Here is an 18,690-nt window from a genome sequence, read left to right as displayed (position 1 = left end):
CTGCCATTAGGCATGAAACGTGATAATTAGTTACTTATTGTCATCTTTCTTTTCTTCTTTTTCTTATTTCTGATAATATTAATCATAATCTACCACAGTAATTGTGCGCCTCCAGTCTAAACAAGGCTTTCTAAAGGTTTGCTGAACATTGATTTCCAGTTTTTACTAAATTAGTTAGAACTAAATAGTCTCTCCATTAATTTACCAACTAACAAAGCATTTCTTAGTAAAAATATCTTCCTTTATCTAGAAAAACAGCATTTTCCTATTTCAAACTTTTATTTTTTTCAAAAAAATTTATAAGCATGCAGATTTTTCCACAAATTGTCATCGCATTTTTTAATAGAAAATAATGTTAAACAAAATAATACGATAGTTTTGCAACTTAAATCTTGAAGACGATCTTTTAGTAAAATTTTAAGAGAAGTCATTATAATTATAAAAAGAAGCAAATGTTTAACATTAAAGACTACTGCAGTCTTTAAACACAAAATTCCATTTTTCTCAAAAGTAGAAAAAGTGGACAACTCATAGTTGTCCACTTTTTTCATTTTTAGAAAAAATCCCATTTTTCAAAATGGGGTTTTGTGTCTGAAGATTGTAGGAGTCTTTAACGTTAAACATTTTTACACACCTCAATATTGCTTGACAATGGCGGTTTTCTGCTCGTATATTCGCAGAAGTAATACGCAGACATCAGTACACGATGAAAAGGAAAGCAAATTTTGCAAAATTAGAGGTCTTTAGTTTTTCCTGTGTAGCCTTCATATGTTTTGCTTTGATAGCAATGTTTTGTTTATACCATATCTTTGTTTAGCAAACAAGTTTGAAAAAAAGTGGAATTTTTCTAGATTCATAGGAGCTATAGATGGGAACCATATAGTTATACAAGCACCTTCAAGATCGGAAAATTTTTATAGCTGTATGCAATGCAAATTATAAACTAATCCAGAAGCTGAAAACCATGCAAGCAATAGATTTCTTTGACGCTTAAAAAATACTATTTTGATTCCTGTTTTTTAAAATACTCAAAGTGTGACAGAACAACAAAAAAAAACACAAGATAGTTTAAAAATGAAAGAACCCAAACAAGCATCATGGAAGTCATGGAAGTGTTCTTACTTCTTAATGTTTAACCAAAGTATTTTTTATTTTTTTATTTATCCTTTTATCTCAATAAAACAGAAAAAGCAAAAAAAAAGTAAGCACACTTATAATTCAATTAAGGATTAAGTTTTATTGTTGATTTTTTGATGCACTCGAACTTAAAACATATAAAAGCAATAAAATAATTGAAAGAAATTTCGATAGTGAAAGATAAAATTTGACATCATTTTTTATTTCTTCAGTATTTAGTTAATAAATAAATAATAGTTTTGATATAATTTTCTTGCACACCATTTCACTCAATTTCAAAACGATGAGCAAATATATTGACACATCTGATATAAAATATTTTTTACATTTATATATCAAAGATTTTTATTGTATTTATATTTGTTCAGTAATAAAGCTGTGTTACGAAAAATAATATAAAAAAAGAATTAATAATATACCAAGTTCAAGTTTTTTGCACCTTTTTCGCGATGAAGGTTATTATCTTTTTTGCGTGTCTTGTACTAACTTATTGTAAGGAAGTTCAAGGTGAGTTATGTATTTATACTTTATGTTTTAAAAGTAAATACACACACACACAAATGCACACACACAAATATATATATATATATATATATATATATATATATATATATATATATATATATATATATATATATATATATATATATACACATACACACACAAATATATATAAGTCCCCTTTTCTTCTAAAATCCTAACCACCAGTTTTTCAATCTAAATTACCCGTGATAATGTATTAGATTATGGTCCAATAAATGCTGGGCAATTCTTTACATTTATGTTATTTTTAATGAAGTATTCTTTAGTTCCTGAAGCTGTGTATTTATGATCGTTGTCTTGTTGGAATATAAAAAGTCGCTATTTTCAATCAAACGATTTCAAATTGTCCATCAAAATACCGATGCAAACATTAGTTTTTGATGTAGAACCGATAATGGTTAGTTATCCTACTCTCGCCAAATCATTACACCCATATTACATAACCACCGCTAGAATTTACGTTTTTTTTTTTACAATTTATTAAGCTTTCTCCAGATCTTTTTTTGGGGTTCATCAGAAGACTTTAAATAGTATCTTATTCATGACTCCACAAAAATCTTTCTTTTTACATGTTTTTTGTCAAATACAATTTACTTACTTAACTTCTCTACTATGAAATACTTCATTTCTAATTCTGTTTTGGATTGTTTGGGTAGTGACTTTCTTGACTTTCCTGCTAACTTCAGGTAGCTTCCACCCTGTTTCTATGGACCCAGATAATAATGTTTCTCCCGATAGCTTCAGGTGACTTTCTTTTTCAGCCCCTTCAAAAATTATCAGCCGCTGTCCAATTTTGTTTTTTGATTACTTTACCTAACGTGTTGTAAGGACTTTTCTTTTTAACTTGTCTTCACTAAACCCATAGCTAAAATTTGTCAAGCGTTAGTCCAGTGCTTCTTTAATCCACTCAATTGTTATAAAATAATCTATACACATAAAAAACTGAAAAGTATATTTTTGATTAAGGTTCTGAGAGCTTTTATTCATCTGGTAGAAATTAATCAAATTTTGTGAAAAATTTAATTCCAAAATTCTTTGCGTTTTTTCTTTCTTTTTTTTTTCTCTGTTTATAAAATAATTTATCGTCGAAAAATTTTCAGAATTAAATAAATTAGGGGTGCCGCGTGCTAAATTCCATAAACAACTGTTGTGTAAAAACAATCGTTTTAAAAACTGCTGCACTAAAATATCATTTTCTTCTGAAATGCTATTTTTTTCTGAAATGCTAACTCTGATGCTTTGGAAAACATTCGATCATTGTCTGTTGTAAGTCAATCGTGTAGGAGTGATAACAACTTGTTATTCATTTATATTGGAGCTTGATCTTTCTAATCAAGTAAGATGTATGAAATGGAAAAGATTCAACTCATTAATTTTTTATAAACTTGTGATTGAAAATCAATGTTTATAAATACTTACATAGCCTAAATCTGGTTTGTGTAATTTATTAGTAGTAAATTTTGTTTGCAAACAATCGTCTACATTTTTAACTTTCATAAAATTAAAATCTAAGTTTAACAATAAATATGAATTTTCTTTATTGCTCATTCAGACTGGCAGTGTCAAATTTCAAATCGGGTTTTAAGAATTTTTTAAAAAACGTTTTATTTGCAGTATATATTTTTTTGTATATATTTTGGTCTCAAAGCGTTTTCTTTTTTAAAGTTTCTACATTTTTTGATACCCCTGAAATAATAACTCGAATTTATAGTAAATAACTTTTCCCGTTTTAGATTTCAATAAAAATCTTGATGAAAATGAACAAAATAGCCCAGTAAAAGAGGTAAGCAATTAAATAACTATTATTCATCAAGAAACAAGTTCCTTTTTTATATTTTAAGCTTTTAAAAGTGTTCCTTAAATATTTCAAAGATGTTACGTTAAATGATGAGTCAACATAAAAGGACGAGTCAAATAGTCAGCTTAAGATAATAATAGCATATATACTTTAAAAGTAACTAAATCGAAAATGGAGTATCCTAAAAAGGTACTAAAAATATTAGTGAGGTATCTGCTTAAACAACATAATTAGCAGACTTTTCTTTAAAAAATAAAATGTAACGAAAACCTTGTTTCCATAGTGACTTTATCATCAACCTTATTTAGGTTTTGTTGCTGATAGCTGCATCAAAATAAAAAAAATGTAACAATAAAATGTAACAATAAAAAGTAACAATAAAATGTAACAATAGTATGCATAGAGCGACGGAATGTAACATTTTAGCAAACAACTTTTAAGTTTTTTTTAAAAAGAATGTGAAAAAAAATGTTATTACAAACACAAACGTTTTTTGGAATCTTTTACTACCAAAACTTTTACTAACATCTTTAATATAAAAAACACTTACTATAACTTTTTACTAAAAAACTTTTACTATAAATGTGCGTATAAATGTGCGTATAAAAGGTTGCAAACCTTTTATTAATTATATCTAAGCAAATATGAGATGCCTAAAAAAACACAAGTGATTTAGTAGAAAAATTAAAATTTTCAATCAATTAATAATAGTTTTTATACAATACATTTTTGTAGGAACAGAGTTAAAAAAGAGACATTTTATTAAAGCATAATAATTGAGATAATTACATCTTACAAAGTTAAACATTTTTCTGTAACAGTCCAAAAAATATGAAACAAATGACACCCTAAAACCAACACTTCCAGTTATGTAAACTACAAGTATAAGCAACATATTCCCAATATTTTACAAATTCTTAATGGTGTTCATGCGAAATTACTCTTTTTGCTTTTAGTGCTTGAACGAATTCAGAAACTGCAGTTCTGCGAAAAGTCACAAAGAAAGAGCTCAATGTTTGACGGCTTTTAGAAAGTGCGTTGGTGGACCATGCACAAGTCAAGTAAGTAATCTAGGCCGGGCTAAGTTTAAAAAGAACTAGGTGCTTAAGATTTCCAGTGTGACTAACTGGTCAGAAAAGGGACGTAACTATTGGTAAACAATCGTGGTCACACTTTGTTTGTCACCACTATTTGATCTGTTTCAATGAGTTAGTTTTTCAGTGAGTTTTTTTTTTAATGTTTTTTATTGTGTGCGTTTGCTCGATTTAGTGCCGAGCTGATTACAAACAGTGTGCAGAATCTGCAGGAAAATCTGTCCACAAGAGGCTTCAGTGTGGAAGGTCCTTCTTGGGTTGCGTTCGCAACTGCTCTAAATCAGGTAAATTCTTTCGGTGAAATGTTGAACTGTTTCCTTATGGCTTAAAATGAACGCTCTGTTCTCGCCATACGAGTTTGTTGTAGAAAAAGTTTTCATGAGAAACTGTTGCAATTTCAGATGATGATTCGGATGAGCAGCAGTCGGACAATGTCCCAGAAGACGACGAAGATTCAGCATACAGTGTCAAGCAGGTGATTTATTCATGCCGTAGCATTGTTATGAGAAAGTAAAGATCACTGATGCATTTAAGTTGAACGCTCCCGTTCAGCTGCTGAGTGTGTTGTGATGTTTTAGAAGGTGTTAATGGTGTCATCGTAAAGTTGTTCCTTTTGCTTTTAGTGCTTGAACGAATTCAGAAACTGCAGTTCTGCGAAAAGTCACAAAGAAAGAGCTCAATGTTTGACGGCTTTTAGAAAGTGCGTTGGTGGACCATGCACAAGTCAAGTAAGTAATCTAGGCCGGGCTAAGTTTAAAAAGAACTAGGTGCTTAAGATTTCCAGTGTGACTAACTGGTCAGAAAAGGGACGTAACTATTGGTAAACAATCGTGGTCACACTTTGTTTGTCACCACTATTTGATCTGTTTCAATGAGTTAGTTTTTCAGTGAGTTTTTTTTTTAATGTTTTTTATTGTGTGCGTTTGCTCGATTTAGTGCCGAGCTGATTACAAACAGTGTGCAGAATCTGCAGGAAAATCTGTCCACAAGAGGCTTCAGTGTGGAAGGTCCTTCTTGGGTTGCGTTCGCAACTGCTCTAAATCAGGTAAATTCTTTCGGTGAAATGTTGAACTGTTTCCTTATGGCTTAAAATGAACGCTCTGTTCTCGCCATACGAGTTTGTTGTAGAAAAAGTTTTCATGAGAAACTGTTGCAATTTCAGATGATGATTCGGATGAGCAGCAGTCGGACAATGTCCCAGAAGACGACGAAGATTCAGCATACAGTGTCAAGCAGGTGATTTATTCATGCCGTAGCATTGTTATGAGAAAGTAAAGATCACTGATGCATTTAAGTTGAACGCTCCCGTTCAGCTGCTGAGTGTGTTGTGATGTTTTAGAAGGTGTTAATGGTGTCATCGTAAAGTTGTTCCTTTTGCTTTTAGTGCTTGAACGAATTCAGAAACTGCAGTTCTGCGAAAAGTCACAAAGAAAGAGCTCAATGTTTGACGGCTTTTAGAAAGTGCGTTGGTGGACCATGCACAAGTCAAGTAAGTAATCTAGGCCGGGCTAAGTTTAAAAAGAACTAGGTGCTTAAGATTTCCAGTGTGACTAACTGGTCAGAAAAGGGACGTAACTATTGGTAAACAATCGTGGTCACACTTTGTTTGTCACCACTATTTGATCTGTTTCAATGAGTTAGTTTTTCAGTGAGTTTTTTTTTTAATGTTTTTTATTGTGTGCGTTTGCTCGATTTAGTGCCGAGCTGATTACAAACAGTGTGCAGAATCTGCAGGAAAATCTGTCCACAAGAGGCTTCAGTGTGGAAGGTCCTTCTTGGGTTGCGTTCGCAACTGCTCTAAATCAGGTAAATTCTTTCGGTGAAATGTTGAACTGTTTCCTTATGGCTTAAAATGAACGCTCTGTTCTCGCCATACGAGTTTGTTGTAGAAAAAGTTTTCATGAGAAACTGTTGCAATTTCAGATGATGATTCGGATGAGCAGCAGTCGGACAATGTCCCAGAAGACGACGAAGATTCAGCATACAGTGTCAAGCAGGTGATTTATTCATGCCGTAGCATTGTTATGAGAAAGTAAAGATCACTGATGCATTTAAGTTGAACGCTCCCGTTCAGCTGCTGAGTGTGTTGTGATGTTTTAGAAGGTGTTAATGGTGTCATCGTAAAGTTGTTCCTTTTGCTTTTAGTGCTTGAACGAATTCAGAAACTGCAGTTCTGCGAAAAGTCACAAAGAAAGAGCTCAATGTTTGACGGCTTTTAGAAAGTGCGTTGGTGGACCATGCACAAGTCAAGTAAGTAATCTAGGCCGGGCTAAGTTTAAAAAGAACTAGGTGCTTAAGATTTCCAGTGTGACTAACTGGTCAGAAAAGGGACGTAACTATTGGTAAACAATCGTGGTCACACTTTGTTTGTCACCACTATTTGATCTGTTTCAATGAGTTAGTTTTTCAGTGAGTTTTTTTTTTAATGTTTTTTATTGTGTGCGTTTGCTCGATTTAGTGCCGAGCTGATTACAAACAGTGTGCAGAATCTGCAGGAAAATCTGTCCACAAGAGGCTTCAGTGTGGAAGGTCCTTCTTGGGTTGCGTTCGCAACTGCTCTAAATCAGGTAAATTCTTTCGGTGAAATGTTGAACTGTTTCCTTATGGCTTAAAATGAACGCTCTGTTCTCGCCATACGAGTTTGTTGTAGAAAAAGTTTTCATGAGAAACTGTTGCAATTTCAGATGATGATTCGGATGAGCAGCAGTCGGACAATGTCCCAGAAGACGACGAAGATTCAGCATACAGTGTCAAGCAGGTGATTTATTCATGCCGTAGCATTGTTATGAGAAAGTAAAGATCACTGATGCATTTAAGTTGAACGCTCCCGTTCAGCTGCTGAGTGTGTTGTGATGTTTTAGAAGGTGTTAATGGTGTCATCGTAAAGTTGTTCCTTTTGCTTTTAGTGCTTGAACGAATTCAGAAACTGCAGTTCTGCGAAAAGTCACAAAGAAAGAGCTCAATGTTTGACGGCTTTTAGAAAGTGCGTTGGTGGACCATGCACAAGTCAAGTAAGTAATCTAGGCCGGGCTAAGTTTAAAAAGAACTAGGTGCTTAAGATTTCCAGTGTGACTAACTGGTCAGAAAAGGGACGTAACTATTGGTAAACAATCGTGGTCACACTTTGTTTGTCACCACTATTTGATCTGTTTCAATGAGTTAGTTTTTCAGTGAGTTTTTTTTTTAATGTTTTTTATTGTGTGCGTTTGCTCGATTTAGTGCCGAGCTGATTACAAACAGTGTGCAGAATCTGCAGGAAAATCTGTCCACAAGAGGCTTCAGTGTGGAAGGTCCTTCTTGGGTTGCGTTCGCAACTGCTCTAAATCAGGTAAATTCTTTCGGTGAAATGTTGAACTGTTTCCTTATGGCTTAAAATGAACGCTCTGTTCTCGCCATACGAGTTTGTTGTAGAAAAAGTTTTCATGAGAAACTGTTGCAATTTCAGATGATGATTCGGATGAGCAGCAGTCGGACAATGTCCCAGAAGACGACGAAGATTCAGCATACAGTGTCAAGCAGGTGATTTATTCATGCCGTAGCATTGTTATGAGAAAGTAAAGATCACTGATGCATTTAAGTTGAACGCTCCCGTTCAGCTGCTGAGTGTGTTGTGATGTTTTAGAAGGTGTTAATGGTGTCATCGTAAAGTTGTTCCTTTTGCTTTTAGTGCTTGAACGAATTCAGAAACTGCAGTTCTGCGAAAAGTCACAAAGAAAGAGCTCAATGTTTGACGGCTTTTAGAAAGTGCGTTGGTGGACCATGCACAAGTCAAGTAAGTAATCTAGGCCGGGCTAAGTTTAAAAAGAACTAGGTGCTTAAGATTTCCAGTGTGACTAACTGGTCAGAAAAGGGACGTAACTATTGGTAAACAATCGTGGTCACACTTTGTTTGTCACCACTATTTGATCTGTTTCAATGAGTTAGTTTTTCAGTGAGTTTTTTTTTTAATGTTTTTTATTGTGTGCGTTTGCTCGATTTAGTGCCGAGCTGATTACAAACAGTGTGCAGAATCTGCAGGAAAATCTGTCCACAAGAGGCTTCAGTGTGGAAGGTCCTTCTTGGGTTGCGTTCGCAACTGCTCTAAATCAGGTAAATTCTTTCGGTGAAATGTTGAACTGTTTCCTTATGGCTTAAAATGAACGCTCTGTTCTCGCCATACGAGTTTGTTGTAGAAAAAGTTTTCATGAGAAACTGTTGCAATTTCAGATGATGATTCGGATGAGCAGCAGTCGGACAATGTCCCAGAAGACGACGAAGATTCAGCATACAGTGTCAAGCAGGTGATTTATTCATGCCGTAGCATTGTTATGAGAAAGTAAAGATCACTGATGCATTTAAGTTGAACGCTCCCGTTCAGCTGCTGAGTGTGTTGTGATGTTTTAGAAGGTGTTAATGGTGTCATCGTAAAGTTGTTCCTTTTGCTTTTAGTGCTTGAACGAATTCAGAAACTGCAGTTCTGCGAAAAGTCACAAAGAAAGAGCTCAATGTTTGACGGCTTTTAGAAAGTGCGTTGGTGGACCATGCACAAGTCAAGTAAGTAATCTAGGCCGGGCTAAGTTTAAAAAGAACTAGGTGCTTAAGATTTCCAGTGTGACTAACTGGTCAGAAAAGGGACGTAACTATTGGTAAACAATCGTGGTCACACTTTGTTTGTCACCACTATTTGATCTGTTTCAATGAGTTAGTTTTTCAGTGAGTTTTTTTTTTAATGTTTTTTATTGTGTGCGTTTGCTCGATTTAGTGCCGAGCTGATTACAAACAGTGTGCAGAATCTGCAGGAAAATCTGTCCACAAGAGGCTTCAGTGTGGAAGGTCCTTCTTGGGTTGCGTTCGCAACTGCTCTAAATCAGGTAAATTCTTTCGGTGAAATGTTGAACTGTTTCCTTATGGCTTAAAATGAACGCTCTGTTCTCGCCATACGAGTTTGTTGTAGAAAAAGTTTTCATGAGAAACTGTTGCAATTTCAGATGATGATTCGGATGAGCAGCAGTCGGACAATGTCCCAGAAGACGACGAAGATTCAGCATACAGTGTCAAGCAGGTGATTTATTCATGCCGTAGCATTGTTATGAGAAAGTAAAGATCACTGATGCATTTAAGTTGAACGCTCCCGTTCAGCTGCTGAGTGTGTTGTGATGTTTTAGAAGGTGTTAATGGTGTCATCGTAAAGTTGTTCCTTTTGCTTTTAGTGCTTGAACGAATTCAGAAACTGCAGTTCTGCGAAAAGTCACAAAGAAAGAGCTCAATGTTTGACGGCTTTTAGAAAGTGCGTTGGTGGACCATGCACAAGTCAAGTAAGTAATCTAGGCCGGGCTAAGTTTAAAAAGAACTAGGTGCTTAAGATTTCCAGTGTGACTAACTGGTCAGAAAAGGGACGTAACTATTGGTAAACAATCGTGGTCACACTTTGTTTGTCACCACTATTTGATCTGTTTCAATGAGTTAGTTTTTCAGTGAGTTTTTTTTTTAATGTTTTTTATTGTGTGCGTTTGCTCGATTTAGTGCCGAGCTGATTACAAACAGTGTGCAGAATCTGCAGGAAAATCTGTCCACAAGAGGCTTCAGTGTGGAAGGTCCTTCTTGGGTTGCGTTCGCAACTGCTCTAAATCAGGTAAATTCTTTCGGTGAAATGTTGAACTGTTTCCTTATGGCTTAAAATGAACGCTCTGTTCTCGCCATACGAGTTTGTTGTAGAAAAAGTTTTCATGAGAAACTGTTGCAATTTCAGATGATGATTCGGATGAGCAGCAGTCGGACATTGTCCCAGAAGAGTTTTTGCGACAAGTTATGGTATAAAGAGGGTTATTTACTTGATAAAGTACAAAATGTGGGTTGAGGTATTTCCTTTTATTAAATGTTGAATTATTTTATTTTAGTTGTTGTTTGTTTGATCTTATATCATGATCTTATATAATTTTTGGAGAAATTGTTGCCTTTTTTTCATGGTTTTTATTTTGTTCAATAATTCGTTTTACCATTTTTATAATTTAGTTTTGACTGGAATTGCTACGAGTACTTGAATATTGACATTTCAGCGGTATTTTTGATTCTTAAAAGATTCTTTTTTTTTCGACATGTTACTCGAAATGATTAAAAAAATTAACGAATGGATTAAATTAATGTGTTTTTTCTCTCTTTTATAATTCTCTTATATTTTAATTTTCCTCGAACATGAGAGATTTAATTATTACTCACTACAGCTAGGGATTGCAATCCCGATAGCGATAGTAATATTCCGAAATCCCGCGGGATCCCGCATTAATTTAGCGCATGCGAGATCCCGCAAAAACTACTGCGGGATCCGCGGGATTTGCGGGATTTTGAAACTGGCTTTTAAACAAAAAAAGTCAATTCTTTTCAACTAAAAAGACAAAAAAGATATTTTCACAGAGTGGTTTTTTGATCGATGGTAGTTAAATTCTCAGATTGATCTGAGAATTTAATTACCTACCATCGATCAAATTAATCTGAGAATTTAACTACCATCGATCTTATAGTATTAGGTGAAGTAGGGATGGGATTTTTTAGTGATGTGAATTTTTGCATTATATCGGCTTTTACAGAATTCTGTAAAAGCCGATATAATGCAAAAATTCACATCACTAAAAAAGCAAAATCAAAAGTTTTCAAACGTTTGACTTTGAATTGGTTAGCAATTACAAAGATTTCATGAAAAAAGTGAGAAATGTTGTTAAACTCTCCTGTCAAAAATGATACATTTTTACAGAAGTATATCCTACAAGAACACGGGAAAAAGCTTCAGTTGATTCTTGATTGTAAAACTAGGTGGGACAGTATGTTCAATATGTTAGAAAGATTTCATAGACTAAAAGTGTGTATTGAAAAAGCCTTAATTGATGTTGGGTTAGAAATTCGTTCCACCCAAGAAGAGTGGTCCCAAATCAATGACTTAATTATTTGCCAGGCACCACTAAAACTTGTTTCGAACTTTTATGCAGGAGAGAATCGAACCTTGTCACTCCGGAAAAAGGGCAGAAAATGTAAAGGTGATACCAAATTTAAATTCTTAAGACTTTGGTAAATTATTGAAGCAGGAAATGTCTGCCTATGAAAGTAACGGAGTAAGAGGCAAGTTTCTAGATATAGCGCATAGTTACTTGATGACCATACCACCAACAAGCGTAGAGGCCGAGCGAGCTTTTTTCAGGTGCTAGTTATATATGCAGTTCTTTGAGGAGTAGATTAAGTGATGATACTGAGTAGATTAAGTGATGATACTAGGGTCTGTTTTATAAGAGCGCATTTCTTACAATGATTTTCTCATTTTGATATTTTTAAAAATAAATAAAGGTAATAGACGTTCTACGTAAAGCTAAAAGATGTTCTATGTACTTTGGGTTATCTTTTTGTTCATTAAATTTTAAGAATTATATTGATTTACAAATGAATTGTATTTTTTGGCTTTATTTACTTTATGTTATCAATTTAATAAGTTGAGTATATTTGTTCTGAAATACTTGAAAGAAAAATACAATTGTCATTTTGCCTTTTGTAATGTGCATACGACAGAAATTAAAAAATTTCGCGCGAATCCCGCGGGATTGAAAAGTGTACGGGATTGCAATCCCTAACTACAGCAGAAGAATCAAACTTTTTCCTCTCACATTGTCTTATTTCAACCTCTCTGCAGAAATTAAATATTCTATATGATTAAAAAATCTTTAACATGGCAATAAGAGGCTAACTATCAAACACCGGTGTTTTATTTTCAGTCTAGTGAATTCATTCGAATTTAAGTTACAAGATTCCATAAAAGAAACTGCGATACCTTGCCTAACTTATGCTGTTTTGCCTTAACCTGTCAAGAGATAACGCAGAATTTCTATTTGATTAAAACCATTAAACATATCTTTACAAGTTTTAAAATAACAAACTTTTGGATGAATATAAACTTCTCACATCATAAAAACTGCTATTTTAAACACATAAAGAGTTCTTTTGTAACCACCTTCATCAAATTAGATTTATCTCAAAAGACTGATATTGAAGTTGGTACTTAAGGTCCTTTTTATTTGTTAAAAGCTGAAAAACCGAACATCGATACTTAGAAAATACGCTAAAAAATAAGTCAACTGAGTTGGTAAAAATAATCAAGACGTTAAAAGGAATTGCTTATTAATAAATATAACCTGAAAGCAAGAAAATAAAGTGATAAAATTTTTTGAATTAATTCAGGAAATTTTATTTTTTAAACTTAAAAGAAAAAATGTTATGAAGATCTTCAAAGAAAACCTTTATTTGCTTGATATTTACTAGAAGTCATTGGAATAATTTTACAACTTTGATCATTTCTTTATGAAACGAGAATAAAAAATTAATAGAATGATAGAATTGATAGAAATGTAAAATGAAAATTTTTGTTATGAAAGTAAAAGGTTAATCATGATGTTTTATTGGATGAAATGAAAACGAATACTTATTAAAAAAAAACATCCTGCTTGATGACAGAAATCGAAATTAAAGCTGTCAACACGAAAATTACTGAGTACCAAGAGAAAGTCAACTAAAAGTTCAACTAATCGTTGAAAGTTTTCTATTTCGTTGTTATTGGGAAGCAGAACGCTTTTAGGTACGATAGTATTTGACTTTCTTAATCATGGTTGCGAATACGAGCGGATTTGTTAGGACGATCGACAGTTGCTTTTCATCTCAAGCTAAGAGTTAATATCAAATCACGACAGGTTATAAGAAAACGCGTAATTTGTCATTAAACCAACAATTGTATACTTCTCACTTGTATTTTTAAAAGTTCAATTCGCATTTGTTTTGCTATTAAAACTTAGAAATAATCCAAATAATATTACTTATATTTTACAACAACAACAACAAAAAAGCATTTAAACATGCTTAAAAAAAAAAGTAAGAAATGATTATGACTTAAACACTTTTTTTTTCTTTCTTTGATGCTCTAGAACAAGCTTTCAACATCATCACGGTTCGCTTAATACTCTCAAAGGATATCAATTCTTAAATGATTCTAAAAAACTAGATATGCTCACTGCATTGGGGAGTTAGGTATAGGCTGCAACACACGAGCTTCCATCGATCTTATTAATGGAACTAAAATAAAAAAAATTCATCAAAATAAAATTAAAATTCAAACAAGATATGGAATGCCTAATTTGAAGGTGGACTTACTTGTTCCTGCAACAAGATCGTCCCATCCAGGTGCCTCCCACATATTTTCTCTCTGTTTTTTTCGTTGCTCTAAGTCATGATATGCTAAAGTAAAAAATAAAAATAAAAATTTAAATATTTGTCTTCATCAAAAAATTACTTTTTAAAAGGAATACCTAAAAAACAACTACTTAAATCTAACCCCACATGTGATGAACTTCATAAAGCTCTCCAACTTGAGAAAAGAAGCCTCCAACAGCATCTTTTCTTCGAATTTGAATTGCTGACCCCCTATAATTTAAAATTTAAAAAAATTGGCTAATTCCAGCTTACAAAACAATATTATTTAGCATTCAAAGAATCTACCTGAAGAACAAAATGTTTTCAAAAATTTGAAAACAAAACTTCAGAAAACAAAACTTTACCACTTGTTTCCCCATTCAATCAAAGTGCCAGGCTAAAGTATTAAAAAGTATACTAAAAAATGCATTAAAAAAAATCAATAAAAAAAAGTATTAGTTTAAAAATGGATAAAATAAAAAAAAAGGCTATACTAATGAATAAAGTTTCACACAAACCATATTTGAAAATCTACACCTTAAGCCTGTAACTTCTTAGTTCATAAATGTGAGAGGGTCCGCGAGGCTGAGGACTTCCCCAGAAACTAAACTCTTGAAGTAGCTGGTTTTTTCTATTTTTTAACCAATGACCTCTCACTCTTTCATATTCTTGATATTCCTTTAAAAGACAATCTACTCAACTCATAACTTTTTAATTGGAAAACATGAAAGGTGAGAAAAAAACTTTTTTTCAAAAAAGAAATACTGAGCTTCTGATCTTCTTCACAACAAAGGCACTAACCCATCTTTAAGACAAAAATTATTGTTAAAAACATTTTTAAAAAATTAAAATTATAAGCAACAAGCATGTTTTACCTTATTATTATTAATATATCTAATGCTTTTCATGGCCCCATCATAACCATCTTGATAAGACCAAATATGGACTAAAAACAATTTTAAAAAGAAATATCTCAAACTTGATTATAAACACCATTAATAATAATTTTACTAACTTTCACTCTAAATATTAGATAAGTTTCACTCTAAATATTAGAAAACTTGTCAAAAGATATTACCTGCTTGATCCAAGTCCCCATATAATGTCATCCAACTTCCTACCAATGTTCCAGGAAACGAATCATCATTTGATAATTTTGAGCTCATCAAAGCCCTGAAAGAAAAAAAACATGCCGCATAAATCAAAACATAAAATCTTTTAGAATGAATCAAAAACGCTCCATAAGAACACAGTGAAAGTAAAAATCTGTGGGAAATTCACCTTGACTTATACATCAGTTATAAAACATTAATTTCAGTTAAAAAAATTAATTTCAGTTTAAAAAATTAATTTCAGTTAAAAAGAGAAATTGAACTTAAATTTGACTTATACACTGGTATACATGGTAATAATTCATGTTCAAAAATTAGATTTATATGAAAACTCAACTATTTTGCTATCTTATTGGCATGGATTGTGGTCAAGTTATCTTAACCATAGTGTTTGAATTTTCATAACTTTTATTTCTCGCATGCAACACTATGATTTTAAGAAAAACTTAAAGTACTCTGGAAATTTTTTGTTTATTATCTTTAGAAATTAAACCAATCAGTTTCAATGTTAGACTGAAAGATCTTATAAGTTGGGTAGGAAAAACTTGCATGTTGTATGAGATTGTATTTAAGACAGCAATACCATTTTCCAGTGTTTTTTTTATTCTTTGAAAATTGAAATTTGGTATTAAAATGGCAGACAGCATGACTAATAATCATATTTTTTTAATTAAATAACATTCTGTGTAAATTAGTTATAAAAAGAAGTTGTAAAAAAAATTATTTACGTTTCTTGTAAATACTCCCTTTTAAACTCTGGCTTCACGCTTTCAACTAAAAAAAGTAGAATTATAAAAAGAATATCAATTGTATTCTTTTTAAACATAAATAATATCTAAGTAATAAGTATATTTAAAAAAATCTGTATCTATCTATATATTAAAAAGTTATAAGATGCTTACTTAAAATATTCTTTTTGCCAAAAACATCAATAACTAGGGGTTGCTCATATTATCTGAAGTTATTGTCAACTTTCAATACAAGGAAGAGGTACAAAGAGGTATTGTTAACTTTTTTAAAGTGAATTTTCTCTAGTTGGCCTATTATTGTATGTTTTCACAATTTTCACAAGAAATATTCAAATTGTTGTTTATTGAGAGATTTAGAGTTTTGTTTGTCTTATCTGGCAGCAATTTCCAGTAATTTGATACAACCTACAGTATTATTTCTGTTGCTCATCATTAGCAAGTATTTTTTTGTACTTTTCTGTTATTTTAACACTTATCTCAGCTATCTAGTTAACAGCTATTTTACTAGTTATATTATTTGCAATCCAGAAACTTTCTTCCATTGGCCAAACTTTAACATGTTTATTCAGAAATGATGAAATTCTTAGTATGTTGAAAATTATGTTTGATGTTACAAAATCTGCAACCTTTTTTTCTAAAATAGAATTATTTCAATATGTTTTTTTTTAATGGTTCTGAATCTAATGGTATTGTTTCTAAACCTATTGTTAGGAATTTATCATCTTTCTTTACACTTCATGACAAATCTCATTATTAAAGATATAGTAAGTAGTACTTCTGATAGCTACCAATAAAAGTTTTAAATTTCAGTAAAGCTAAATTTTTAACTTAGTGGCTTTGTATTTCTCAAGGTTCTATGTAAGATAAAGATGATTCTTAGGTATACATACTGCAATAGGAACTGAAGAGGAATATTTGTTGCAAATTGTTATAAAAAACTAACAACTTTTTTTCAAAGTTTTTTGTTTTATTGCAGATATTGTAAATTGTTTCTTAAACATAAAAACTTTAATTAAATATATTTTTCCCATCATGCTCTATGATAAGCTCCTGGCTTATTGAACTTTACTCCAGCTGTAGAAGTACATCTTAAAACAATGTTGCAAACTGTAATAGCTCTCTGTAATTATCACAAGGTTGGCATTCATTTATCTGTTTAGAAGCAATTATTGCATCCTTTTCTTGTAGCAGGTATTCATTATATTGGTCAAATCATTATTGATATATGTTTTACCAAATGAACTGAAATTGTTTAAGTAATCAAATATCAGGACCTGAAGATGCTTGTAGTGTTGATAAAACAACTACTTCTAATATAATTTCAGCTATACAAAGTCTGCAGGAAAATCATAATCAATCTTTTTCTAACTTTTGTTAAATTAAAACACAGGCTCCATTTTTATGACCAGTATTTGATAGAGTTGTATCAAAGCACATTACCTTTACCTTATCTATTAATTGCCATCAATAACAGTTTTCTCTCCCCACCTCCAGATATTACTACTGGTAGATAACCAAAAACTTTATCACCTGTGATATCTTCTAAAAGTTTTCCATCCTAATGAAAAACCAAAGAAGTGTCAGCATTAAATTTTTTAGTTTTCTGTTTATGTTTCTTCTTACTTTTTGTCATACTCTATAAATCAAAGAATAGCTTACACTGTAGTTCTGTGGATTTTCACCTACATTTGCAATCATAGGTATTAAAGGCTGATTGGTTTCTTACATTTGCTACACTTAGTTAAAAGTTAAATTCATATTCATGTGTTTCTTCTTTTTTTTTGGAAATCCTTCTTTTGATATTCATGGTTGTTGAAAGTCTTCATCTGAACTTTGTGTATTACAAGGAGAACTGCTGTTAATGGCTGTGATAGCTACTGCTTTATTTAAGTTTGCAAATTGATGGATTTGTTTTTCTCTAAAATGTCACCTTTTTTCTCTACATCTCTTTGTAAATTTTGTCTATTTAAAACATTTTATGTTTTTCTTTTTAACTTTTTCTTTATAGCTTTAGAAATGTCTTCTTTTCTTTAATATATATCTTTTTGTTAGAACTTTTATGTGAAATATCAAAAAGTTCTTGTAATTTTTCTTCATATCTTTTTTTATCCAATTGATGTTCTGACTTGCATTTTCAGTATTTTTAAACATTTGCATTACATCATGCAGCTTTTTCACAAAATTGCACTTTTGAGTAGTAGGAATCCCTGCTTTCTACCACAACACCATTCACAGTTGAAGTCGATGCTTCTAATACTTTTCTTACCATTTCTGTATTTCATAAACAATCAAAGTGCTTCATTATTAGAAGGAATCTTACTATAATTTAGTTTATCAGTTGGCTGGCCTGTCAACCAGATATTAGTTTTTCTTTTTGTTGCAATAATTGTTGGTGAATGATCTTGAAAGTAATAGCCATGACTCACATGACTTACTTCTGTTGTAGCTCCAAGAACACAGACACTTAGCATTCTTGTAGTTACATTCAAAGCTCTATCACTCCTACACTAGGTTAGAAAGATAAACAACTGACAAAATTATGTGTCAATTAACACTTATATAAACTAGTACTCAATATTTTTATTGTAAAATTGTTAGTAACAGCTTAAACTATGACTTTTACAGCTTAAATTTTAACCCCTGTAAGTGACCCCTAAATTTTAATTCTTACCTATAACTTTATGTAGCATCTTTTACTGTCAAAAAATTTTTTAGAACTTTAGAAAAATAAAGTAAATAAATACATACATTGTATTTCATAAATAACTTTGTTTTGAGTCAAAAGTTTTGAGTGAGCACTTTTGTGAGGAGATATAGGAGTGATGTCCATCAACTTTTGAAAAAAACCTTTGTTTGAAGTTTCCTCAGAATAGTTCTTCAGACTAATATTGGAAATACGTAGTAAGTTAATTTGTTTTAAAAAAATTTTTCCATTTAATAACGAACGTTTAAGCGTTGAAGACATTTTTGTTGACTTATTAGGTTTTCTGAAGCTGCTTTTTATAACTTCAATACTGTTTTCTTACACGCCTCCAAGCGGTATAATCAAGCCACGTGCT

General features: G+C 31.9%; 2 protein-coding genes across 2 annotated transcripts; one reads left to right on the top strand and one right to left on the bottom strand.

Annotated features, from left to right (window-relative positions):
* The first annotated feature begins 1,484 nt into the window (after positions 1-1,484).
* Positions 1,485-10,688, top strand: LOC149881222 (uncharacterized). The gene is made up of 27 exons (XM_090067780.1): positions 1,485-1,644; positions 3,414-3,463; positions 4,435-4,539; positions 4,748-4,856; positions 4,974-5,047; positions 5,196-5,300; positions 5,509-5,617; positions 5,735-5,808; positions 5,957-6,061; positions 6,270-6,378; positions 6,496-6,569; positions 6,718-6,822; positions 7,031-7,139; positions 7,257-7,330; positions 7,479-7,583; positions 7,792-7,900; positions 8,018-8,091; positions 8,240-8,344; positions 8,553-8,661; positions 8,779-8,852; positions 9,001-9,105; positions 9,314-9,422; positions 9,540-9,613; positions 9,762-9,866; positions 10,075-10,183; positions 10,301-10,409; positions 10,564-10,688. Exons 1-26 carry the CDS (start codon positions 1,587-1,589, stop codon positions 10,366-10,368), a joined length of 2,406 nt encoding a protein of 801 aa, XP_089923906.1. The 5' UTR covers positions 1,485-1,586; the 3' UTR covers positions 10,369-10,409; positions 10,564-10,688.
* Positions 10,689-12,412: 1,724 nt separating this feature from the next.
* On the bottom strand, positions 12,413-18,690 carry LOC145194410 (protein NipSnap homolog 1-like). The gene is made up of 9 exons (XM_090068634.1): positions 18,380-18,690; positions 15,611-15,656; positions 14,849-14,943; positions 14,646-14,716; positions 14,308-14,448; positions 14,136-14,167; positions 13,913-14,001; positions 13,732-13,815; positions 12,413-13,653 (listed from the first exon to the last, which is right to left on the bottom strand). Exons 1-9 carry the CDS (start codon positions 18,594-18,596, stop codon positions 13,589-13,591), a joined length of 840 nt encoding a protein of 279 aa, XP_089924760.1. The 5' UTR covers positions 18,597-18,690; the 3' UTR covers positions 12,413-13,588.

This window comes from Hydra viridissima, unplaced genomic scaffold (assembly GCF_058129835.1).
Source record: "Hydra viridissima isolate aposymbiotic clone 2 unplaced genomic scaffold, HvirCarnegie_v1 scaffold_12, whole genome shotgun sequence".
NCBI lineage: Eukaryota > Metazoa > Cnidaria > Hydrozoa > Anthoathecata > Hydridae > Hydra > Hydra viridissima.
This window is presented reverse-complemented; position numbering and strand designations above follow the sequence as displayed.